Source organism: Buteo buteo, chromosome 7 (genome assembly GCF_964188355.1).
Source record: "Buteo buteo chromosome 7, bButBut1.hap1.1, whole genome shotgun sequence".
Taxonomy (NCBI): domain Eukaryota; kingdom Metazoa; phylum Chordata; class Aves; order Accipitriformes; family Accipitridae; genus Buteo; species Buteo buteo.
This window is the reverse complement of record NC_134177.1, coordinates 37794011-37819757: the sequence shown is the minus strand read 5'-3', so window position 1 is coordinate 37819757 and position 25747 is coordinate 37794011. Positions and strand designations below refer to the sequence as shown.

Here is a 25747-nt window from a genome sequence, read left to right as displayed (position 1 = left end):
TGGGTCTGGGTTTGGGTCTAGGTGTAGGCTGGGTCTGGGTCTGAGCCCAGGTTAGGGTCTGGGTTTGGATTTGGGGCTGGGTCTGGGTCTCGGTTTGGGATGGAGTCTGGGTCTGGCTCTAGGCATAGGCTTGGGTCTGGGTTTGGGTTCCAGTCTAGGTCTGAGTCCGGGTCCACGTTAGGGTCTGGGTTTGGCGCTGGGACTAGGTTTGGGATGGCTCCAGGGTAGGGTCTGGGTTTGGGTCTAGTTCCGGGTCTGGGACTAGGTTTGGGTCTGGGTTTGGACTTTGGTGTGGGTGTAGGTCTGCGTCTGGGTCTCGGTGTAGGTCTGGGTCTAGGTTTAGATTTAGATCTAGGTCTGGGGCCACCTGCTGCAAGGGCGCCATAGCCCCTTTAAGACAAGACCTTCGCGCGCCTCAGGCCCCGCCCCCCCCCCCCCCCGCCTGTCGCGCCGCACGTGACCGCGGCGGCGCGGCCGGGCGCATGCGCGCAGGGGGAGGTGAGCCGGCGCGCGCCGCCCGCCCGCGCGGGGTCGCGGGTGAGAGGTCGGCAAGATGGCGGCGGCGGCCTGAGGGGTGCGGGGAGGCGGCGGCGATGTGGTGGGCGCTGAGGGCAGTGCGGCGGCCGCCGCCGGCCCTTCGCAGGGGCCTGGCCAAACCGGCGGGCCCGCGGAGCGTCCGCCAGCTGAGGGAGGCCGACGAGGCCGCCCCGATCTTCCAGTACGCGGGGAAGGCGGCCAAGCGGAAGGACCGCGTCTTCGTGTGGGGCTTCTGCTACTCGGGCGCCCTGGGCGTCCCCAGCTTCGTGAAGCCGGACGTGGGCTGGAAGAAGCCGCGGCGGATCCAACCCACGCCCTACCGGCTGGAAACGGAGGAGAAGGTGGGCTCGGGGCGCGGGTGACGGCTCTGTTATGTCGCGACAGGGCGGCGTTAGCATTGCTTCTTGAACAGCGGTGCACCGTCTGTGTGCGTGCCAGTTAATCTGGGCAGGTTTCTTTTCTCGGCTTTGAAAGGTGTTAAGTAATCTGAGTTAAAGACTTCGCCGTGATTCTTTTTCTTTTTCTTTTTTTTTTTTTTTTAACTGACGTAGTGGTATTAATCAGGGTGGGGATTGGTATAAGTAGAGTAGCATGCGATTTGGGAAATATATATTCGTTTGTCAGAGGCGTAAGAGAGCAAGAGTGTGAACAACATCTTGTCAAAGAAAATGGGGCTCGTCTTCAGCGGCTTTTGTGGCTACTCTCACCTTGACGAAATTGGAACCTTGTGTCGAAAATCATGTTATTCTTTTGTCTGCGTGTTTCAGGCATCATTCTCTGCTGTCCAATTCAAAGAAGGTCTGAGCTTTTATTCTGGGCTTTTTTTGGCAAAAGGAGTAAAACAGGGGAATGTTATTCTCTTAATGTCTCCTTGTGTTTGTTTTCTTATTGTCTGTTGCTGATGCAGGTCAGCAAATAGGTCTTCCTCTTGTGTTTGAATGGGTCCAAAATAATGCAAAAATAAAAATGTACGCACGCAATAACAAAACTCTAGGACAGGCGTGTTGGACTTGAGTTCATACCATTGTGCTTATCACTGAAGAGTGTTTCTGATCATTTTTGCAAAGACCATACATACCGTGAATTTGGGCTGTATTTGGATATAGCTGTCGTGGTTTAACCCCAGCCAGCAACTAAGCACCATGCAGCCGATCACTCACTTTGCCCCCACCCAGTGCGATGGGGGAGAGAATAAAAAAAAAGTAAAACTTATGGGTTGAGATAAAGAGAGGCTAATAGGACAGAAAAGAAAGAAAATAATAATAATGGTAATAATAATAAAAGGATTGGGATGTACAAAACAAGTGATGCACAATGCAACTGCTTACCACTCGGTGACCCATGCCCACTTAGTTCTTGAGCAGCAATCCCCACTCCCCCCAGCCAACTCTCCCCCAGTTTATATATATACTGGGCATGATGTCCCATGGTATGGAATACCCCTTTGGCCAGTTTGGGTCAGCTGTCCTGGCTGTGTCCCCTCCCAACCTCTTGTGCCCCTCCAGCCTTCTTGCTGGCTGGGCATGAGAAGCTGAAAAATCCTTGATTTAGTATATAAACACTACTTAGCAACAACTGAAAACATCAGTGTGTTGTCAACATTTGTCTCATATTAAATCCAAAACATAACACTATACCAGCTACTAGAAAGAAAGTTAACTCTATCCCAGCCAAAACTGGGACAATAGCTTAATGAAGGATGAATGCTGGTGAACAAATAGCACAAGGTGAAACTTGTTTTTCTAAGCCATAGTTTATAACTGAGTGTTGTGGTTTTGTTTGTCTTCAAAGATATCCTCTGCTGCCTGCGGTTATGGATTCACACTGCTGTCCTCTAACACTGCAGACATCACCAAAGTGTGGGGCATGGGGCTGAACAAGGATTCCCAGCTTGGATTCCAGAGAAGCATAAGAGATCGAAGTGAGGATTGAAGTGTGTTAAAGACTTGCAGGGTGGCACTAAAGGATACATGTGATGTGGGAAACTCCGTGTTAGAAGGGATGAAGAATATCCAGGAGGCTTTGATACAGAGTGTTGGGCTATACTTTTCTTTAAAGAGGTCCTTTTTTTGGAACTTAGTTGTGTGTTTGTGTGGTTTGTAATTGGTCAAGGTATGGAACTGTTCTGTGCACTGCACTTACATTCTTACCTGGATGTAACTAAAGCCTAAGTAACTACTTATTCTGCAGAAGGGCGTGTGTGTGTTGATTAAGGTGTTGCTTTGAATCTCTAGAGTTTGATGGTAGACAATGTAGTGGACTAGTTAATAGTTTTATTAACTATTTTTGGCAAGGTGGTTCTCTCACTTCTGTTGCCTTTGCACCTATAAACTAAATTCCTTTCCCACAGAGATTTTTTTTTTATCCAGTAAGTTAAGTTTTTTGTGAAGCTGTAAGGGTTTTTTATTTTAATACCGAATTGCATTTTGAAAGAAAAACATGTTATTCTATAATTCTGCCTTATACCGGGCTCTCAAACGTGTTTAAGATGATGATTTCTGCGCAGAACATTGCCACCTTCCACCTAAGACAGATATGAAAACACAAACTTAATTCCCTTATAACATGGCTGTCTCTAACTGTTTGAAAACATTCCTTCATAAACAATTGGGGAAAACCATGTTAAAAGCAATTTTTCTCTTTGTAGTGTATAAGAGCATAATCCATTGAGGTATGGTGCATCTGATATGGGCAAAAGATTAAACTTTGTGGAGAAGCAGAAGAAAATTGCAGCTACTGTGCAGAATGCTGAAGTTTACAGTGGTGCTGCTGTTGTGCATTGCTGCTAGCAGACTTCGCACGCAGCAGGTGTGCTTAAACAGCAGCTGCAAAATGAAGGGTCCACAGAAACCCAGTTCACTCACTTCTGCTTTTAAAGGTTTCAGCTCTTATGCTGTCTTGGTTCAGTACGTGCTGATGGCTCAGGAGTGTCTTGTCATTTTCTTGTTTTTCATCTGACCTGCAGATTATTTTGGCCAGAGAACCCAGAAATAGGTTAAATAGTTTTGCAGTTAGAGCCCCCTCCTAAGTGAGAGAGTGTTCAGTGTTTGGTAGGATCTGTTGAAAGTGACATGCAGATCAGTGGGGTTGCCACTGCTCTATATTTAACTTCCTACAATGACAAGCTTCCTGTTGGATGTGCTGCTCATTACTCAGTTTTACAGACTTATTTTGGTACCTGCTAGTCCCAACACTGTGTCCCTGTAGATGCTTCATTTCCAGGGGAATTTGCAACCTTCTGACTTTTAGATGGTTGTATTTCATGCTCTAACTTGAGCTGTTTCTAAGGTAAACTACTAATACTTCACTCTCCCCCTCTTCCTTAGCCATCTCATTGCCTCTTTTCTCCAAAATCCCCCAGATATCAGTGATGATTACCACAGATCCCAGTAGCTTGTGTCACTCTGCTGGAAGGAACAGAGAGAGAAGAAAAGGTTTTTTGCTTTGTGACTTCCACATCCCTTTAGGCAGATACAAACTTTGCTGCCTTTCAGTTCGTGCTGTATTGCATGGCAGGCTCCCACCATTTGCAAACAGCCAGTTGTGATGCCTGTCCTCACATCAAGTAGTGCCTTACTGTTAAAAGTGTATGTGTAGTTTTTCTGGGTTTTTTGATGTGAAAGCAGTGAGAACTAGTTAAAGCAGTGTTACGTGTGAGCAGAATACTGCTTTGGGTCCTCTGGGGTTTGATTTCACTTGTTACAGTGGCTTTCTTTGATATCGGAGCTTTTTATCTCCCCTTAACCTTTTCCCTAGTACTGATTTATGTTTTGCTGTTCTTTTTTTCTTCCCCCCCTTTTTTTTTCCCAGTTGGCTGTAACTGATTACATATTCTTCAAATTACTAAATCTTCTTTTTCTAGTACAGCCTGTCATTTTCTTTCATAAACATTAGATCTCTTATCCCCTATGGAGCCAGGCCAGCTAATGTTTCTTGCATTCCTTTTTTCTGAAGGGGACTTTAATCTACTGTTCTTTAAATATGAAGCCCTAAGATTTTTTTTTTATTCACCTTTCAGGCTGTCTTTTTGTGACTGCTGCTGTTGTACCTTGTTTGCAATATCTCCAGTTGCACAGAGTACTTAGTTTGTGCTTGGTGTTAAGCTCTCTGGTAAACCAGCCTTATTCACCAATGTGGTTGAGCATATGGCTGCAAGCCTCAGTTTCTCGGTTCTGGCCACCTGAAGCCTTAATAACATTCAGCCTCTGGATATGGTGGATTTTTGATTAGGCAGTGATTATTGGCTTCAACCATCCCTATGGCTTTTAACTTCTTCCCTCCCTCAATGAATCCCAGTCAGCTTTTTACTTTGGTTAGTATCTTGGCTTTCTAAAATGTATCTGCTTTTGTAACAAAATACAAATAAGTGTGTCTATGTACAATAGGATTGGCAAATATGTGATGAATTTGCTTTGTGGAAGCTACTGACTTTTAAAATTTCTCTCTCTTCCTTAAGCTAAGGGCTATGAATATGTCTTGGAACCATCTCCAATTCCATTACCACTGGAGAAGCCACAGGAGACTCGAGTCTTGCAGGTGTCCTGTGGGAGAGCCCATTCCCTGATCCTGACAGACAGTGAAGGAGGTACAGTATCACTTTTGCTGGTGACAAGGGATGCCTGACTATGCTTTTATTAAAAGCTCCAAAAAAGATTGTCTTCTGTCCTTTAGCACTAGACCCCAGATGGGCTGTCTGCACTCTAAATCTGATGCAGGTAGCTGTTGGCCTTTTTGGGATTGCTCCCAGGAGGGAGAGCCCTGGGCTGATAACCATGCATTGAGCTCTGCTTGGCTCAAGCTGTAAATGTGTTGGAAGCTTTTTCACAAATGTTGCAAAATATGGTTTATCTAGCCCCAGGCCTTGTTTAAGTGTAGCCTATTTGTCTTGTTCTGTCAGACATGTTTTTGAATTCAGTTTTGGATGCCTATGCCAATACTACTGTGTTACTTTCCCATTGAAGCCTCAGAGTGCTACATTAATAAAAGTGATTAATTAATAGGCCTTTATACAGAAGATCCTGTTCATGAATTGGCTTTCTAGGTCTCTGGGAATTCTCTGGTGCAGTGGCTTCAGTGCTGCGCTGAGCGATCCGGTGCTGCTTATCAGTGGGTGAGCTGGTTGGTTGGTTGATTTAATGCTCCTGTGGGAGCACTGATCTATTTCTGAGTCTCCTTGGCAACGGCAGGATGAACTAGGCAATTACTGAAAAACAGCCAATGGGCTCCAGGTACTGCTTCTGTGCTTGCAACAGTATCGCTGGGTTATTGTTGACGAAAATGGATTCAGTCACTTGAATTTAAGTGGACTTGGTTTGAAGAAAGCTTATGCCAATTTTTACAGTACTGTGTTCCACCTTTCATACTGAGGACCACATGAAAATATTTTGTGTACCTGAAAAGAGGCTTTCAGGGGATTGGACAGTAATAAAACTAGTGTATTTTATCATTGTTTTTCAGTTTTCACAATGGGGAACAATTCTTATGGGCAGTGTGGCCGGAAGGTTGTTGAAGATGAAACTTACAGGTGAGAATCCAAAGATCCTGAACTTCCTTAATGTTAAGAACATAATTGCATGAAAACAGCACTACAGAAAAGCCTGGAGGTGGGAAAAATCTGGTAGTGTAAGGATGCCATTTAAGATTAAGGAGTCAGAGAACAGGCTTTTATGCTGCAGGCGTCTTATAAATGGCCTGGCTTTAAACCCAGGCTGGGCACTAGCACTCTTCTGACCACATTCACAAAAGACAGAAAGGTGTCAGCATGTGACAGTTTTCACAGTGCATAGTGAGAAAACCCAACCTTCATAAATTGCTTGAGGTAATTGGTGTTAGTAGTCAGTCTTTCTCCCTTTAGCCTCTCAGAGTGCAAGTGCCATTTCTGAGGGTGTTAGAAATGGATTTAATGATGAAAGAGGCATCCTTTTGTTGAATCTCTTTGCTGTAACTGCCTTTGAATCTGCAGTGCTTTTCCTTTACATGGTTTTTGTGGGCCACACCAAAGCATATTCTCAAAATGCTCTGTAAGATAGTAGTGATATAAGTGGATAGTGGGAATATGTTGAAAGTTACTGATTCCCTGGCAGGCCCTAGAAGAGATCTTGCTCATTGCTCTCTCTGTGATCCACAAGACTTGGCCTGTAGGGTTTAAGAAAATAGCTGTAATTTAGCTAGCTTTTTTTTTTTTGCCTTGATACTGGAAGTTAGTCATTAGATTGTTCAGAATTCCTGTTTTTGTGAAAGAATGACATGGATGTTAACGCTACGCTGTGCTGTGGGGTATCTGGTTAATCTCTAGTTAACTGAGGTGTTTATATAGGTGCTGCAATATTGTCTAGTGTCTGTGCTCATTCTAGACTAGGGAACATGTTTGAGGATTGCTCCCACCCCTGATTCCCATGAGAGGTTATATTTAAAAAGTGACAGTTCTTAACTTCTTAAATAAGAGTATGCAAAATTACTTTCCTTCTTTGTGCAGTAATTTTACAGTGGAACCATGCTCTTTGAACATATAAGAGAACATGTGAAAGAAGCTCTCTTCTTCTAATTAGCAAAGTGGCTTTCAGTAAAGGCAGGTCTACCTTCACGTTTTTCAGTTGCAGTCCTCTGAAATCCTCTGTGTTGCCTTTTCTCTTCTCGGTGGTTGGTTGGTGGTGTCCAGTGAAAGCCATCTAATTCATCAGCTGAAGGAGTTTGACAGCAGAGTTGTCCAGGTAAGAGGATCATCTGAACCGAATTCTGAAGGTGGACTGAAAACTGGCTCAACAACTGAGCTCAGAGGTTGGTAATCATTGGCACGGAGACTAGTATGCCAGTAACTAGTGCTGTATGCCAGGGGTCAATACTGGGTCCAATCCTGTTTAACATTTTCACTAATGATCTGGATGATGGGACAGTGTACCCTTCGCAAGTTTGCAGATGACATAAGACTGGGAGGAGTGGCTGATCCACCAGAGGGTGGTGCTGCCATCCAGAGGCTGGAGAAATGGGCTGACCTGAACTTTATGAAGTTGAGCAAGGGGTAGGGCAAAGTCCTGCACCTGGGGAGGAACAGCTCCAGACACCACTATATGCTGGGGACTGATGGGCTGGGAAGCAGCTCTGCAGAAAAAGCTCTGGGGGTCCTGGTGGACCCCAAGGTGACTGTGAGCCAGCAGCATGCCCTTGCTGTAGAGGAAGCAAATGGAATCCTGGGCTGCATTAGGAGGAGAGTTGCCCGCACGTCAAGGGAGATGGTCCTTCCCTTCTACTCAGCACTAGTGAGGCCGCGCTCAGAGTACTGTGTCCATTTCTAGGGTCCCCAGTACAAGAGAGACATGGACATACTAGAGAGAGTCCAACGAAGGGCCATTAAGGTGATGAAGGGACTGGAGCATCTCTCCTGTGAGGAAGCGCTGAGCGAGCTGGGACTGTTTAGCCTGGAAAAGAGAAGACTGGGGAGGTGCGTCTTGGCAATGTGTATAAATACCTGAAGGGAGGGTGCAAAGAGGACGGAGCCAGGCTCTTTTCAGTGGTATCCAGTGACAGGACAAGAGGCAGTAGGCGCAAACTGAGACACAGGATGTTCCCTCTGAACATCAGGAAACACTTTTTTACTGTGACTGAGCACTGACACAGGTTGCCCAGAGAGGTTGTGAAGCCTCCCTCCTTGGAGATAGTCAGAAGCCATCTGGACATGGTTCTGGAGAACCAGCTGCAGGTGGCCCTACTTGAGCAGGGGCGTTGGACCAGGTGACTTTCAGAGTCATCTTCCAAACTCAGCCAGTCTGTAATGATTCTGTAATGACAAAAAAACCCCAAAACCCAGTATGCAAATCGTTCAGTTGAAGCTCTTTGAAATGATGAGGTGATCTACTATATGGTTGCTTATAAAAAGCACAAGGTGGCATTTTGCTCCATGCCTCTGCAGAGCAGTTCTAACTGGCAATGCAGGGTCTGAACTTACTGAGGAATTTGATGGCAATACCAGTGCAGCATTTGTTGCTCGACTCGTAGATAACACCTGCATGGCAGGGAGGTTGTTCTGATGCCTCATCTCTTCCTGTCCTGATTTCTTGCTCTTGTTCCCCTTTGTCACTTTTATATCACTTGGGAACTGTTTTATTTTGAGTTTTGTCTTCCCCATTTCAAAAGCGAGCTGTGAGACCGTCCACTTAGACTAGCCAGCATTTCCGTAGGGCAAGTTTCTAGGAGAGCAAGGGACTGCAGAGCTGCATAAATGCCACTGAGTCTGTACATGGCTGCAATATTTCCAGGTACAGGAGACATTTGCTAGTATGTCTATGCCGCTGTAGCAGTACTCTGCGAGCAAACATTGCTCATTTCCGTGCAGCATCCTAGAAAGCAAGCGTCATTCATTTAGATCCATGTGATGAGAGTGTGCCATGGTACATCCTAATGATGTTTTGAACTAGGCTCGTGAAGTTCTGTTTGGATTTTTCATTATTTTATTTTTTCAAGGTGGTTGAATAATTGGTACCTGTTTGTACTTCGATGACAGCAGTTATGTGCTTAATATTCTTGGTAGTCACTCTCTTAACTTGTGTATTAAATCCCTTTAATCTTTGGCTAATTTTTAATGTCTGCTTTTGAAGATCTTGGCTTTAATTCATTGCAAGCCTGTGGCAGACATGATTGCTAGTTCAACATAAATGTCATTTTGAGAACAGATGTGTTCCTAGAGCGCTTACATGGCAAGGAATCAATAGCAGTTTGTAGCTGGCGTTGAGAGCCATGTGGTAGCGCTCTGGGAAGGGAGATCTCTTATCTACTCTTTGCTGTTTTATTGTGTTGTGCTGCTGAATCGAGTTTTCTGTTAACTAGGCCTTGTTTTGGATCTCAGAACAAACCAACTGCAGCATCACTTTCCACAAAGAAACTTCTGCTGTTTTCTTGTGCTGTATCATGCTATTCTTAGCCTTGCCTGTCTGTAGAGCCGTTTGATCAGGAGAAAAAGGTCAAAATCTGAGCTGATGGGCATTGTAGAGGTTCATTGCTCAATTTGTCTGCCAGTAATGCTTCGTTAAATCGATTCTGAACACGTGACTTTTCCTGACCAGCTCTGACTTTTTGTTTGTGTGCAGGTTGTGTGCGGGCAGGACCACAGTTTGTTTAGAACCAAGAAAGGTGCCGTCTACGCATGTGGATGGGGAGCTGATGGACAAACAGGTAGGAGCTCAGCTCAGCTTGCATTTCAGTTGTTACGGATGCACGCATAACCAAATCCAACAGGTGTTAAAACTCAGGTTTATTCTTCAGTAAAAAGTTAGTTAGAAGTCCCGTAACATTTTATAAACCCACAGGTTCAATGATGTAAAGAGACTTAATACTACACGGCCAACTTAAGAATCCCCAAGATTTAAAGTGATGGCTCCAAAACACATGTATCACTCACCTAAAAGCTGAGGGCTCTCTCCCTCGAGGAGTTACCTTGGGCGGTGCCCCAACCCGAGGGGGAGTCCCTGACTGCAGACCTGCTGCTCCCAGGAGGACTGATTCCAACATGTCATCCGGTGGGACCCTGCTTATACCCCTGTCGAATCTGACCTGTGGTCATTTAATCCTGTTGGCCAGGAGGGTCACCTCAGTGTACCTGGTGCATCTCGACTGGCCAGTTCAAATTTGAACCTGCAGCCTCCAGGGTTTCCTTCCCCTTCTCCCTGCCTGGAGAAGTTTTGTTTCCTGCTGACAGAATGCGGGGCGGGGGGAATGTACTGCCACATCAGTGAATTTATGACTATAGCAAGCTGTCCTAATCCAGAGCTTGTGATGTATATTTGTCGTGCGTGTGTGGACAGAAAGGGGGTAGTATGTTTCCAGCTGTGTGCAGATGTTCTCAATACTCCTGTGTAACCAAATTGAGACAAGTGAGTTCATTTTTAGAGGAGCTTTAGGATGCCATGCTGGCAATCCAAGCATGCAGTCTGAGGAGAACATGTCTATTGTTTAAAGCTTGTGAGGGGATGTGGAAGTGGCATGGGAAGGTTAGCTCCCTGGTTCTGTGCAGGCTTTGCCTTCCCGATTCTCATTTCAGGATCTGTTTTGCTTCTTGCTCCTTTTGAACTGGCAGAGACCTTTGGCAGCTACTGCTGTCTTAGCATGAGATCTTTGGCCAGGCCCTTCTTCTGGTGGCTTCTGCTGTCAAAGAACTTCCTCACAGTCCTTCCTACTGTTTAGTCCTTCTGCTCCTGAAGCTGGGTTCTTCCCATTGTGCGGACCTACTGTAGCCCATCTTGTTTCTCTCATCTACTTTCTGGCCTCTTTTCCAGGCAGCTCTTTGTCACGTAAAGTGTTTGCTTCCCAGCCTCTTTTGTCACTTCACCTGCTGTTGTCTAAACTGATTGCAGTGTGCTGTCACTCATGGCTCTCCTTGCAGAAGACAGGATGCAGCCTGTTTGTGAAACTTCATCTCTGTTGGGATATCTGCCTGGCTTGCTTACTGATCTCTCAAACACTTTGGTCCATGCAGACAAGAGAGATGAGTGTTTTCCAGGTGTGATTGTATAAAGTTGTATTGTACCCTAGAGAGGTAGCTTTGGCTAGTAGAACTGGTGTTTGTGGCTGCTTGTCCATTGAAGCTGGTAGTTAAGAGATATGGACAGAAAGATTTCTTTTGGAAGAAGGGCGACTGGGTTAGAACATGACAAAATGGTCCTATGTAGGTGTTAAAAGTATGTCTGGAAAAAAATTCTTCTATCATCTCTTTACTTTTTTCCTTTCAGGTCTTGGACACTACGACATCACCAGTGTTCCTACTAAGCTACGTGGTGACATTGCTGGAGTAAACATTATCCAGGTCTCTTCCTATGGGGACTGTTGTCTGGCTGTTTCAGATGAAGGAGATGTCTTTGGTTGGGGAAATTCAGAATACTTGCAGTTGGCGTCTGTCACAGAAACCACGCAGGTCAGTTGGCCTGGGGGTGTGTTTTTACATGTTTCAGTTCAGCTGCTGTGCACAGAGTTAAAAATTACACAATTCTCCCTGCTCTGGGTTCTTTTGACAGCAGTATAAATCAATATAAACTAACACCACTAACAGGCCTGTTTTACCTATGCTTACAAAACCAATCTGTCTGAAATGTTTGTATAGCTTTAGGGCAGTATGTTTCCCAGCTATTGATAGGCAAAGGCTTGTGTAACCTCACCCCAGTTTGTTAGTCTGTTATAAAGGAAGAGTACACCCCATGTTCTTCTTTCCCCATCCCATGGACTTTGCACCAAATTGAGATCCAGCTCAAGTGCTTCTGCTGGTTTCAGGACAGGAATTAGTCTTTTGGCTGGCTAATCTAGAATTTTGAGTGGTCCTGCTTTGAGCATGGTGCTGGTGCAGATGACCTTTGGAAGTCCCTTCCAATCAACGTGTGCATTGGTGAATTTTTCATGAACAACCTTAGTAGGTTTATAGCTGAGTCCTAAACAAATCCCAGTGTCTCACAGATAAAAGTTTTTTTTGAACAAACTTATGTGGGGCAAAAATACAGTGCTGACTTGACACTAAGCATTGTAGTACTGAGGTAATTAGGCAGATGGTCTCCTCTTACAGTTAGTGTAGGAAATGGAGTCAGGGAATTAATTAATACTGAAGCTATTCTTGGCAGAAGGCTAAGAGCAGACAGTTTCATTAGTGTGGCTTCAGTAAAATATATACCTTTGTTTCCCATGCCTCTCCTGATGTATCCTTAATGTAGGGCTAATTACTGAGACCCGTAAGGCCTGAATACAACAACCAGGTTAAGTAACGTGGTAGTTTCCTGGCTGGGTGCTTGATGGAGGTCAGAGGGGTTTGAAATGGATGAATGGCATGTTTGCCAAAGCAGGAGTTTTAGGTACAATATAGATAGAGTCCAAACTGTGGAATAGCAGAGCTGGATATTATTTATGAAATCAGAGGCCACTGTTTACATGTGTCAAGCTGTGCAGGTTTCTGTTGTGTTGAACTGTACCAAATAAGAGTAATTTTCTTCAAGTGATTTTTCCCTAGTACGTTGAAAAATGCCACCGCAGACCAAATTTTAATGATCTTGTCCATTGTGAAAACTTGCAAATGTGCTTACCTATTGACTTTCCCATTGTGTCTGAATTGGGGGGCAAGGGATCTAAGCAGATGTTAAGCATTCCCGGCTTTATTGCCATGCACGTAAGCTTTCCAGTGGGTAACTTCTTCCACTTTGTCCATACTCTCAGCCTTAATGAATTTCGTGTTGTTTTTTTTAATCTTGGGAATTGCATTCATTCTGTTATTCAGGCAATAAAGGTTGTCTATATTAGGAATTCAGTGTGTGTAAGCTCTAACCAGAGCTAGAGAACAAGTTAAAAATGTGTGTCTAGTTTGCAGTTTACTGTCTCTAACAACTAACTCTCTTGCAACCTCATACAGGTGAATGTTCCCAGACATTTGCCATTCAAGATTGGAAAGATAAAGGAGGCTGCGTGTGGAGGGACTGGCAATATTGTGCTAACAGGTGAGTTTGCTTTTATAATCATCCTCTTCAGTGCAAGGCCATGCAGTAGGTGGATTGTAACATCATGGAGCAAGCATCTTGTTTACTGGAAACAGGAAAGTACTGTCTGTTACGAGGAAAGCTGGGAGACTGAGAAACCTGTGATTTAAGAATGTACTAGGGAAGTTGTTTTCACTAGCTGCAGAGCATTGCTTCCAGTATGTGCTGTTGTGAGCACTTACGCAAACTAGAACAAGGGCATGGTTGCTGCTTGCGGTTCTGATCGCGTTTGCTGATCACACAGGCCATGTGTGGCCTGTAATGAAGATGGATATAGGGAGGAAGTAAGGCAACACTTGAGAGAAAGAAGAGCCCTTCAGACTCAATATAAATCTGACATGTAAATAAATCTTGATAAACTAGGCCGGAAAGTAGAGTTCTGAGAGCAGTAAAACTCTGCAGCAGGCTTCTTAAGTGAATGCTGCTTTGGATTGCCAGTGGCCAGGGGAGCACAGTTTGAAAGTCACTGAGTAAAGGAATGAGGGAGGGGATTGTACTACTTTTATGAAGGATCATCTCAGGGAAGACGTTCATATATATGTGATGTGGTTGTTGTGATGACAAGACTTTTGAGCTTCTAGTGTGAAGGGAGTGGAGCTAGCAGATGCAGCAGCTTACTCTGTCTTATGCTGTCCAACTGCTGCCTTTCCCAGGCACCTAGTTTAAGGCAGAATGCCAGGCCGAGTGACTAGCCTACTGCGGGTTTGGCCATGCCTCAGAGGAAAAAGCGGTGATAATAAAACACTCAAGCTCTGTCCCATCAGTCAGTAAGCTGAAGTATTTTATCCAGCCCACACTGTGTTGGCGTTATTTCCCCATGAAAGTTTTGCTGGTGAAGCTTGATCTGCTTGCACAGCTTAGGAAAAAATTAAGGCATTTGGATGGGAATGCATTGTTTGCAAATTTTAAATAATCAAAAGGTACTAGACTGCTCTGGGAGAAAGGAAAATATCCCTTTGGATCTGATTAACTCTTGGACATGGCATGAATTTCACAAGCGCAGACTTTCTTACAGAATGTATTCTTATTGTAATACAGAAGAAGGAAATGTTTTCGTCTGGGGATATGGGATTCTTGGGAAAGGACCAAACCTAATAGAGACAGCAGTGCCAAAGATGATCCCACCCAGTCTTTTTGGCTGGTCAGACTTCAATCCGGACATCCGTGTTGCTCACGTTCGCTGTGGACTCAGCCAGTTCGCGGCAATTACAAGTAAGTTTCTAGTCCTACTGTTGTGGAGAGGTCACATTGCTGTATTATTGGCAAGCAGAAGAAAAAAAAAGTGCCCATCTCTCTTTAAACTTGGAGCACACTGGAAAGCAACAGGAGGGGCGGGCAGCATGTTTACAAGTGTCAGCATGTCTAACGTAGGTACTGCGCTAACTTATGCTTTAATTAAGAAAGTGTTATTCTTCTAAAACAAACAAAAAAATTCTCTCAAACAGGAAACCTGGGTAGGTTTCTTCATTTCCTTGTACAGAATAAGTCAGGCAGTTGCACTTTAGAAGCAGCAGGAATTTATGTGATAAATGAACAAACTAAAACTGAGTCTAAATTGGAGCTCGATGTCAGGGCTTCTTGGCTCTTCTGACCAACTGAGTTAGCAATCTGAGGTGGGAAGACCTACACATTTACACTGGTATGTAGACCCTGTACTTGATACCAGCCTTTAAAGGAAGTTTTGAATTTCAAAGTCATTTAAAAATGGGCAGCAGAGGGCAGCAGCACAGAAAACCCGTGTACTTGATAGCTAAAATAATAGTTTACTAATGAAAAGTGCCAGGTGCCAACATGCTTGGCCCTTCATGGGGAAGTGGTATGCATGACGCTACTGGCCTGGTTACAGGGTGCTTGTAACTGGTTTCCCCCTGGTATTCAGGAAGTGTTAGAAACTGCATTCTGATTAGTTGTACTTATGTTATAGATCATGTTTTGATTGCCTCTGCTGTGGGGCTGATCTGAACACTTCTAAAATCTACATGTTTTGCTGAGGAGCTTAAAAGTCTCCAATTCTGTTGAACACAAGTTTTTTCTTTTCCCCAGTTGTCATTAGAAGGTCACTTCTGTCAGGCAGCTGAATAACCAGTCCCCAGGTGATGGCTTGGGACAGATTTTAACTGCATTGCTTACCCGATTTGCTGTGGTGATAGCTGATGTGGGTCAGCTGTAATTGTCTAACTTCCAGCACAAATGATTCACTTCACCACAAATGATTCCCTGGAATCTCTTCTGCTGCACTCTTTCTTCAAATAAAATTCCAAAGCACGAGCTGTAAGAGGGGGAAGCAAACACTTGTGCCCAGAACTTGCTGCTTGTCCTGCTCATTAGGCATCATTTTCCCCAAGCACAAGTACATTTATTGTACTTGGAACTAAACTCGATGGCTTTCATACTGCATGTATAACCCTTTATACTCCCAGAAGCACTGTAGCCACACTTGCCAGCATGACAAATAGAATTCTTGCTTTTTAATGACTCTGCCCTCTTTTATTCCTTTTATTCTTTTTTTTCCCTGTACAGACAGAGGAGAACTGTTTGTATGGGGCAAGAATCTAAGAGGGTGCCTGGGAACTGGAAGAATGGAAGACCAGTATTTCCCATGGAGGGTAAGGATGGTAGTATTAAGGCCAAGGCTATATTCTTTAGCTAGGCTTTGTTATCCTGAGGGCAAGAAACATCATTTGCTCTGTAGTTTTGTTGAGTAATTTTGAAAGAAGTGGAAGCCTAGGAGGACTGTGGAACTGCTTTGTTTTCCAGAGGTCCTTGCGTAGCCCGCTTAGCAATGGAGGTATTCAGTAAAACTTTTAGTCTGCTATTTCAGTATCGATTTCAGATCCCAAAGCAACATCTGGTGCTGTGCCATCAGATCTGAACAGTTCTTACCTCGCTCCTGTCCACAGTCTTCTACCTGCTACCCCTTGCTGCCTCTTCCCTCACCTTCTAACCTGCACTTGCTTTTGCACGTGCTGCAAAGAAAACCACCGGTATTGGTCATCTGACCCGAAAGACTTGTATTAAACATCCAAATTAGGTGAACATTTTGGTCATGGTGGTCAGACTATAGTGGCAGCAGGTCTACATAGGAGTGGGCTTCCTGCCCCTGCTCCTCTTCCAAGTCAAGCAGCTGTGGTGGTGGGTCACTGGACTGACTGTGTAGTTACAGATCCTTAGCCACTGAACTGTTTTCATAGCTGTTTCACAATGCTTACAGTTCCACTCCCTTCTCTCACATGGCTCTGAGAGCCAGACTCTGTGGGTGTAGAAGAGTCTTTGGCTCTGGAGTTCAGCACTCAGCCTAACAGATGTTCCCAGTCTCCATGAAGGCCAAGTAGGAGAGGAGGGAGGCAGTCAGTTGGACCACCCTGGAGTCCCTTTCTGAGTGTCTGAACTTGCAGTGAATGTGTTTGCCTAAAATCACACTGCTGCGGCTGAGTGGAATTTCTGAATTCACCAAGCATGGCACGTCCTGGTTTCCCTAAGTGTGGTCGTTGAGGGTTGTGGTCCCTCAGATAGCCAGCTCCTGCCTGACACTACTATGGCAATGTACCAAAGCAAGGGCAGTTATCAGGATACTTGTCTGTGACCTCCTGCCCTAGAACTAGCCATCTCTTCTCTCCTGTAGCTCTAAGGAAAAACTTGCGTTTGTAGTCTCTGCTTTCCTTGAGTTTCAAGTCAGCTTTAAGTGAAAGAGCTATAACTACACTAGTCAGTGAGCTGGGTCTGCTTAGCATCAAAGCAAAAACGGCCTTAGGCTGAGTTGAGCTTTTGCCTCGTTCCAGTCCTCGCTGATGAGAGAAGAGGCAAATCCTTGTGGTGCTTGGGCAGATCCTCTTCCTGCTGTCTGGATTATGCACTGTTTGGTCATGCTGTTTCTGCTGCTGAACAGATGGGCTGAGGCTACAGTCTCCTCACTGTCTGCTAGTGAGCCCTCTCTTTCTGTCCTTCCAAAGGTTTATGTGCTTCTGTGAAGGGAGAAGGGGAATATTTCACAGCTCAATGCACAAGCATGTCTGGTGCTGAATCTTGCTTTCTCTGCATTTTCGAGATGGTACTTTCATTGGTACAAGTCCCTGTGAAACCAAGTGGCATGTTAAGCAGAAGGAGGATGAGAAATAGGAAGTATCAGGTGCAAAGTACCAGCTTGAGAAATAATCTACTCTTGTGTGTCTGATCCAGGTGACTGTACCCGGCGAGGTGGTGGATGTTGCATGTGGAGTTGATCATATGGTAAGCATGGTTAAGTCTTTTACCTAGTAATATTGCTGGGCCTCAGTGCTGTGCTAAGAAGATGGGGGGACTTGGTGATGAGCTTCTTGGAAAGGAAGACTCATTCCATGGAGCTAAGCAAGAAGTGACTGCGAGCAGAGCCAGCCACAGCAGTGCCTGGGTGCGTTGTCATCTCTGCATCATTGAAACGGTCCAGCCTGGCTGCAGGAAGGAAGTACTTCCCTGAGGAGAGTGGAAATGCAAGGAGTGCTCTGGCTGGTTCATGATGAGCTCCCAAAGAGTCTGAGGCCCAGCCCACAGCTGGTGAGTCCCTCCGTGCCTAAGGATGAAGAGCATCTGTGTCAAGGAAGACTGTCATGAGATGAAATCTGTAGCACAGGACAGTCATTTATGGACACTTTCCCTGTCACCAGCTCTGGGGTGTCAGCGTTGGGCTGAGCCAAACTATTTCTCAAGGGAAAGGGGTTCTTTTTATAACTATTTTTCATGTGGGAGAAAAGTCATGCTGGCTGTTGGAGTCCAGCACAGCTGTCCTCAGTGTTCACCACCAGCTGCACTCTGCCCAGGCTGCTGTTCCGTGTGGAAGCCGGATGCACAGCCAGTGGCCTGGAGGCAGCGGTGTGCTCCTAAACCCCGGCTGTTGCAGGCTTTCTGTGTGGACTCTAAAGACTGAACACCCAAGGAACACATTCGTTAAACAGGAAGAGTGAGAACTTGTTTGCAGGGGGAAAGTACTGTTAAATAAGACAGCATGGAAAGATAAATCATAGGCTGTCTATGCTGCTGTTGCTGTGGAAGGACAGATTTATAGTGCCAGTAGCAACCTAGCCTATTTATGGAGGTAGGCTGGAAACAAAGCTCCCTCTTGGCTACCTGCAGGGTTGGTCCTTAGGCAGTGGACATGAGCAGTGCTCCCTGCTTATCAAGTACTTTTGTCTTCATGTGCTGATCACGAACCACTGCCTTTGATTTTCTGGGGAGTCCCTGCACTCTTTCTGTCTTCAGGGGTATGGTGGCTCTCAGTTGCAAAGAGCCCTTTTAAATTAGCCAGGCTTTTCTGTAGTGCCTAGCAGGGGAAGGAGTCTTAATGGGCAAGAAGCAGAGCCTTGTTTCTTGGTACCTTAGCAGAGAAGTTGTGGTGAGTGCGTTTAGGACCCAGTAAGCTGATGGAGAGGGGGTGCAACAGCTGTATGTACCCGTAGCAGGTGCTTATCAAATCTCACACTGAAGTGTGGGAAACTGTCTCCTGTGAAATACTCTAAACATGAGGCAGAGTTGTATCATTTCTCTCTGTGTGGGATACTTCTACTGTGTAAATTATTTTGGCAAAATCTAACCTGGTATGTTTTTAATAAAGTGATTATAAAGTCTTTATCAGTAGTAATGGGAATATTCTTGAGCTTGACTTCACACGTGAGCTGCTCTGTCTTGCACTTGGCATTTAAACTTAAGCATTTTGGTTCACACTGATCTGACAGGAAACCTCTTCTGTCAGCTGAGACACCTCCGCACCTGCAGGGATGATACCGCTGTGGGCTAGGCACTGTATCCACGGACCCAGGGGACACGGCATACTCGCATTTTGGCTCCATTAGCTGAAATTCTGTATTAAATCTGTTGTGTAATTACCAAAACGTGGGGGGTAAACTCTACCTTTGATGAAATAAGGCTTGAAGGGCTTTGCTTAAAATATAGGAAAGGTGAAACAAAGTACACAGAAATAGAGACAGGTATATGAGTTGTTATTAATGTTGCTGTGTAACTGGTATTGCTGTGGTGGGTTAAGGCAGAACAAGCAGAAAGCTACCATTAAATTGTGGCAGACCACTGCTGTGAATTCCCATTAAGTTAGCTTTAATTTATACCTTATTCTACATGTGACTTGGGCAACTTGAGCTGCCCAAACATGTCTTGTTGGCCTCACGTGAGTAGCTATGCCCTTTTAACATGAGGAAGCTTATTAAAGCATTGAAAACAAATATAAAATCTGTGGTAGGAAAGGTGTTACAAACAATTCCCTTCGTGGATGTTGCTGTTTGAGGAGGGCTGCACGGGATGGCTGGTTAGTGCTGGGGAGCGCTGCAGGCTTTTAGCTGCTTGTGTTCAGAACTGTTTCCTGATGCCACTTGGGGCTGGGCCTTTTGGAGAGCTGGGATGAGAATTAATGCCGTGTTGTACGCAGTTGTGTTGCAGTCTTGCTGTGCAATAAATTGCAAAATCTGTGTGTTAATTAGATGCCAGCAAGGTCTTTAGCCGTAAATAGAAGTGTTGTATGGCTTAATGCAGTGGGAGTGTTTGCACTTTCATTACAGTGGCTGTGGGCATTCTTGAGCATGCTGCTTGATGGGAGCAAGGTTAGTGGCAGAGAGCCTATGGTCTGGCAAACACCAGTGCTGACCCATGTTTTGGTTAAGGTGGTGTGGGGGGTTGACCTTGGCCAGGTGCCCACCAAGCTGCTCTGTCGCTCCCCCTCTGTCGATAGGACGGGGGGAGAAAATGTGATGGAAAGCTTGTGGGTTGAGATAGGGACAGGGATATCACTTACCAGTTACCATTATGGGCAAAACAGACTCAGCTTGGGGAAATTAATTTATTTCCAATGAAACAGCAGGATAATGAGGAATAAGAACAAATCTAAAAACACCCCCCCCCCTTCCCTTCTTCCCTGTTTCAACCTTACTCCTGACTTTTCTACTTCCTCCCTCTCCTTGTTCACTGAACTTGGTGTTTGCATGGTTGTTTCTTTCTTCTAGCTGCTGTTGCACAGTAACTTTTCCCCCTTCTTAAATACATTATCCCAGAGACGCTACCTCCATCGCTTATGGGCTTGGCCTTGGCCAGTGGAGGGTCTGTCGTGGAGCCGGCTGGCATTGGCTCTGTTGGACACAGGGGAAGCTTCTCACAGAATTCACCTCTGTAGCCCCCCCTGCTAACCAAAACCTTACCACCCAATACAAGCAGGCATTGCTGAAATGATTTGATCCACAAGATCAGACTAGAGCGTGTCCAGAGCCATTAGCGAGGCCGTGGCAGCAGTCATTTCATTATTCATAGTGTCTTGCCCTACTTACTTACTTAAAAAGTTAGATATGGCCTGAGACCCCCAGGCCCAACACGAACTCCCAGTGTATTTGCGTTTGCTCAACAGTTATGTACAGTGGGGTCAGCATGTGAAGTGGACAACAAGAGCTTCCAGGGTGGCAGGCTGCTGGGTCGGTGGCACAGATTGTCCTGCCTGTGGGGTGGCTGTGTGGGTAGGATGGGTCAGCAAAAGCCTGAACAGGCAGCAGAGGCCAGAGTTGGATGTCAAATATATTATATCTTTCACTTTTTTTTTAATTAGCCTAAACATAGGGCCTGATGAGGAAAACTTCTGGGACTGGATGTTTTTGTCCCCTCCATCCCTGCTGGGGCGGAGCTGAGGCCAGACTGTGCAGAAACCCAATGCAGCAGACCCTAGCTAACAAAAAGTGCTCTCCGTAACCCTCACTCCCAACCATCGCTACCTCCTTTACTGTCAAAACCCAACCTGATGTTCCCCATCTATCAGCTGTTTGTACTCTCCTCGGGTAAGAAACAGGCTGTACTTTTTCTTCCTACATAGCCCAAACCAACCCCATTTGTCCTGGACCACAAGCAGGGACTACCCGTGCACTTGTCGTGGTGCTATAGTCTGTGGCTGAAGTAGCAATGATGTGACCTGTGGGTGGGTTTGCTGCTCTCCTGCCCTGCCTCCAGCAAGTCTTGTGTCGCAGCTGAAGCACTGGTGGGATGCGCTGAGCTCGTGGTTACCTGGGCTGGAGCTGCAGTTCCCAGCTCTGGTCTTGCACCGGCAGGATCCTGGAAGCTGTGCTGGCTAAAGCTGAGCCCACTTTCCTCTGGTTGCTGGGGAAGAAGTCTGAGTGGCAGAAGGTTCCTCGGAGTGCTAACAGAGGGAAGAACGTCTGTAACGCCATGTTTTCTAATTGCCAGCATCATACTGCAAATGTTGACATGCAGGTGGAAAAAGGTGGACATTCGTAGGCCCAGCTGCCCTCTGCATGATCAAGAAGTTGTGTGCAGGCTGTGCAACATCAGTGACAACGAACGGGAGATAGAGAGGAGCATCTCTGAGATGCAGCATCTTGGAGAGTCCCCGGCTGCGGTAGAGAAGCAGGTGGTGTCTTCCAGGTGAGTGCAACCTCTGAAGCGGGTGAAGGCTGGACACTGGTGACTTCTGGCACTAAGAGGAAGGCTCCTACCCTGCCTAAAGTCTTACAATTACAGAATAGGTTCACTGGCCTCAAAGTTGAAGAGGAGCCAGATGTGCCTTCAACCAAAGGCTCTGGTCCACATGACCACCAGGAGGAAACCACACTGAAAAAAGAGCAGAGTTTATTTTTAATTTCCTATCCTAGATCCCTTGGCCTCGTCAGCTGTCCTTGGGGGCTGTGCTACTCTGGTTTGTGTGCTGAGAGCAGCTCAGCCTATTTTATCCCCATGTTTTGAAGGGAGTCACCACCACCACCCCCACCATCCCCCCTGCCACTGCAGACCCTTCCCACCCCACTGAGCAGCCCCTGGTGCTCCCTCTGGGTCCATCCCAGGTCCAGATGGTCTCCAACAGCAGGTTGCAAATTCGGGAACACAGAGACGGAGATGAGCTGGAGCCAAATGTGTTTGGAGATTGGTGGTGGGGCTTTTGGCTATAAGAAAATCTGAGAATGTGGATGAAAATGTCCATGCCAGATCCTAACGAACAGCATTCCTGTAGCAGTGCCCTTCCCTGTACTGCTAGGAAATAACTAAGGCAAATGTTTTATTTAAGAAAAAAAAAAAAAAAGGCTCAGAAAAATAGAAAAATAAATACACTCTTCCCCTTCTGCCCTGCCACCCCTTACATATCAAAGGCAACCAAAACCTGAGCTTTTTATGCTGCCACCCCCATGACCACTGGGCCAGGGCCATGCTGTGGTGTAATGACCTCAGGTCATTACAGGTATGCACTGGAAGGCAACTTTGTATTATTTTGTCCTTCAAAGTATGGCAAATTAGCCAGCCCAAAATATACCTGCATCCGTAAATATACCTGCAGCGAGGGGGATGGGTACAAGCCAGGGATGCACACGGGGAGCAGCTTAAATTAGAACTAAAATAACCTACTTGATTTCGCATTGATTAGCAAGCGTAATTCGCCCTCCAAACATCACTGCGCTGTCAGGTTTGGCTTAAAATAGCCTGAAAGCACTTCGGGACAAGACACTCGCATAGAGCTGTGTACATGTGCAGCTCCAAGCATGGTGGTGGTGGAGAAGGGCTGCCACACGTATTAGCGGCTTGGGGGGGGTGCAGGAGGGAAAGGGTGAAAGATTCCTGCCCAAATGCTGGCAAGGGGCTGCTGGCAATTCCCTGCAGGAGAGCTGGCCCTGACATGGCTCCCGCAGCCCCTCGGCTGCCCCATGAGCCCCCCCATGGCGAGGCTGGGCTTCTCTAGCGGCAAACTGCCTAACTGGGAATAAAACACATGAAAGCCCATAAGACAAAGATTATTTTAGGCACCTGGTACATTACAGCAAACTCTTTTTCTCTACAGCATCCTTCAAAAACAAATGACTCAGAGAACTAATAATTAGCCTGAAACATTCAAAATACGCCTGAAATAATATTACTTTGTCATGACTCATCAGAAGCTATTTTTGTAGCATTTTTTGCAAGGGGCTGGACCCCCCTCCCCCCCACCCCCAGCACCCCCTGCTGAGCCTGGCCAGGTAAAGAAAAACACTAATGCTAAAAAACTTAGTGTGTGCAGTGTCTTAGGGGGTCTAGGTGCCAGTTAGCCTAAATCCTGCATATTAACCCTAAGATGCCAGTTGCTTTTGCAGGTAGCTGCAGGCAGTGCTGAGGTTGTATGGCAGTGCACGTGTTGCTTTTTATTTTTTTAACCCCTTGAGGGAACACTCTGCATTAAGGCTGCATTCCAGATTAGCAATCCTACACTAAATTCTTATGTGCATGCTCTTACACTTGACCAGAAGAGTAAAAAATGGCTTATGCTAAAAAGAAGATACTTTTCTTGACCACAGTTTATGTAGCTGAGCTGCTTCCCTTTAAACATCCAGTATAAATTGTTATAACTGTGATGGGTTGATGATACATCTAATTTCACTGGGGTTTTTTCCTTGCACATTTCAGCCAGGTTCTTCAGCTCCTCCTTGCCGAGAAGCACTGCGCAGCTGCGTTGCTTACCAAGGCTCAGACAGCACCCAGCAGCAACCGCCCTAGAACAGTCTGCGAGGGGATGACATTTCTCCCCTGCCCCTGGTGGGGTGCAGGGCTTGGGTGATGCCCCACCAGGGTCTCTGCTGGGGCCCTCCAGGCTCCCAGGTGTCTCATACTCTTCCGTGAGCAGGTAAAAAATTAAGTCTTGCAAACACACCAGCAGTATCCCACTGACTTCTTATTTTAAGGGAAGAGGATGGGGCAGGTTGGGTGGGTCCCAGAGAACAGCTGCAGGATGGAAAAGATAGTGGCGGGTACCATCCCCAGGGGGTAAAATACACCCGGTGGCAGGTCCAGGACACCAGAGAGCCCTGGGGACATCTGCTGACCTTCTGAAATGGGTGTATGTAGGCAAAGGGCACTGGTGGGAATAAGGCCCAGGACTGCCATAGGTTGACAAAAAAAAGAGAGCTACATCTTATAGACAATGCCAAGCTCTGCTTTATTTTCATCAGTTTGATCAGTACAAAAGCAGACAGCGTATGTTTCACTTTTTATTCTTTTTCATTTTAATTAACACTTTACAAAGTACAAAATATACTGTCATTTATTTTGGAACATTAGGATTTTTTTCTTTTTTCTGTTTTGTTTTTTTTTTTGTTTTTTTTTTTTCCATACAGTACATAAATCTCAGCTTTTCAGCATAAGACCAGCAAAGAAAAGAAGCTTGTGCACTCGCTGGGAAAGCAAAGCATCCACTTCTCAGCTCCACACTTCGTGCCCAGAGCACGAGCCTCAGCTGCTGCCACCACTCCCTCTGCCCCATGGCACAATATTCCCCCTTGCGCAGAGGCCGGCACAAGGGCCGCTGATGTTTTCGGTCTCCTTTATGCCTTGGGCTGCTGAGCTCTCAGGAGCTGCTGCCTGGCCCCACCGAGTGTAGCCGGCATTGCCCGCACGGCCAGCCGGCACGAGCAGCCTTCCCACGACGGCAGCTCGGAGCAGGGGGTACAGCACGGGCCCCTGCACAGGGTGAACCCCCCTCCCCCCCGTCAGTTTGCATTAGTTTGGTAATTAAGGGGAAAAAAATACATTTTTTTTTTTTGCTCCCCCCCCAAAGGAAAGGCTCCCGTGGGGTTTCTGAGAGAGGTGAGCAGGGAGGAGGGGCTGCAGGAGGTTGGGGTGCCCAGGGCTGCCCGTGTCCCGAGCCCGACTTCAGCCAGTTTGGTGGGTGTCTGAGGCCAGAAGTGGTATTTTACTTACAGAGAAAATGATACATAAATAACTTTTTTTAAGAAGGTCCTAAAGATTTGTGTTTCCTCTCCGGGCTGCCCAGCATGGCCGGTCCAGGCAACCAGGGAGCAGAGGGGCAGACCCTGCTCTGAGCTGGGCAGCTGCTGCACCAGGAGCCTTTCTGCTCTCTTGGCAGTTCTAGAAATTTGGTTAATGCTTGGCCATCCTGGGCATCTGGGGAAAGGTTGGGCTCCTTCTTAAGTCCAAGAAAAGGGGAGAAAGAGAGAAATGCTTAGTCTTGTTCAAGCCAGTTGAGACACTAATAAAGTGGCGATGCACTATAGCCATGGAAGGGCTGACCCCCACCCGCCCAGCTCTGAACATGCCCAACGCAGTGGAATTACACCATAAACCTGCACTGTGACCCCACAGGGCAACAGCTCACTACATTTTAGCCCAGAGGAACGGAACTAAAAATCTGTCCCTAAGCACTAATGAGGATGAAGAGGCTCTCTCCAAAGGAACCCTCCCAGGTGCCTTACAGTGCCCAAAGAGCAGGAGACAAGCGACGTGAGCCAGCACCGTGCCATGGGGCCGCAGCCGGACACGTTTGTGAGGGAGGGCTGCAGATCCAGAGTGAGTTCCCTGGGCACCGTGGCACTGAGGAGACCCCCAAATCCCAGCACCACCAGGACCTGCTGGCATGGCTCAGTGGTGGGAGCAGGTGAGTGTGTTCACCAAACTGAGGTCATCCCCCCCACTAATTTTAGTGAAAACAAGGGGACAGCAGGCTACCTGAGGAGTTAATGGAGAGGGAGGGAGACAGGCTCTTCCAAAGGCTGAATCGGAGCATCCAAAGCTGGATCCTGCCGTGAGTCACTGCCCGGCAGCCTCCTTCTCCCCTGCCTGTCCCAAGAGCCATGGCCTCCCAACCGCTTGGGTCGGCAGGACGAGCGTCCCCTTGCCATCACTGCCGCCCCCAGCTGCCGCAGAGGCAGCGCAGAGGAGGAGGAGGAGGATGGCTGCCAAGGTGCTCAAACAAACGGCCCACACCT

At 46.5% G+C, this 25747-nt stretch overlaps 1 protein-coding gene across 1 annotated transcript; it reads left to right on the top strand.

The window, feature by feature from the left end:
• The first annotated feature begins 520 nt into the window (after positions 1-520).
• RCC1L (RCC1 like) lies at positions 521-24130 on the top strand. The gene is given in 15 exon segments (XM_075032438.1): positions 521-878; positions 2329-2458; positions 4994-5122; positions 5995-6061; positions 7196-7247; positions 9618-9702; positions 11256-11437; positions 12911-12995; positions 14073-14246; positions 15555-15640; positions 17211-17261; positions 21234-21262; positions 21264-21431; positions 23433-23461; positions 23464-24130. Coding segments are annotated over 15 exon segments (1611 nt in total). The 5' UTR covers positions 521-593; the 3' UTR covers positions 23523-24130.
• Positions 24131-25747: the final 1617 nt, after the last annotated feature.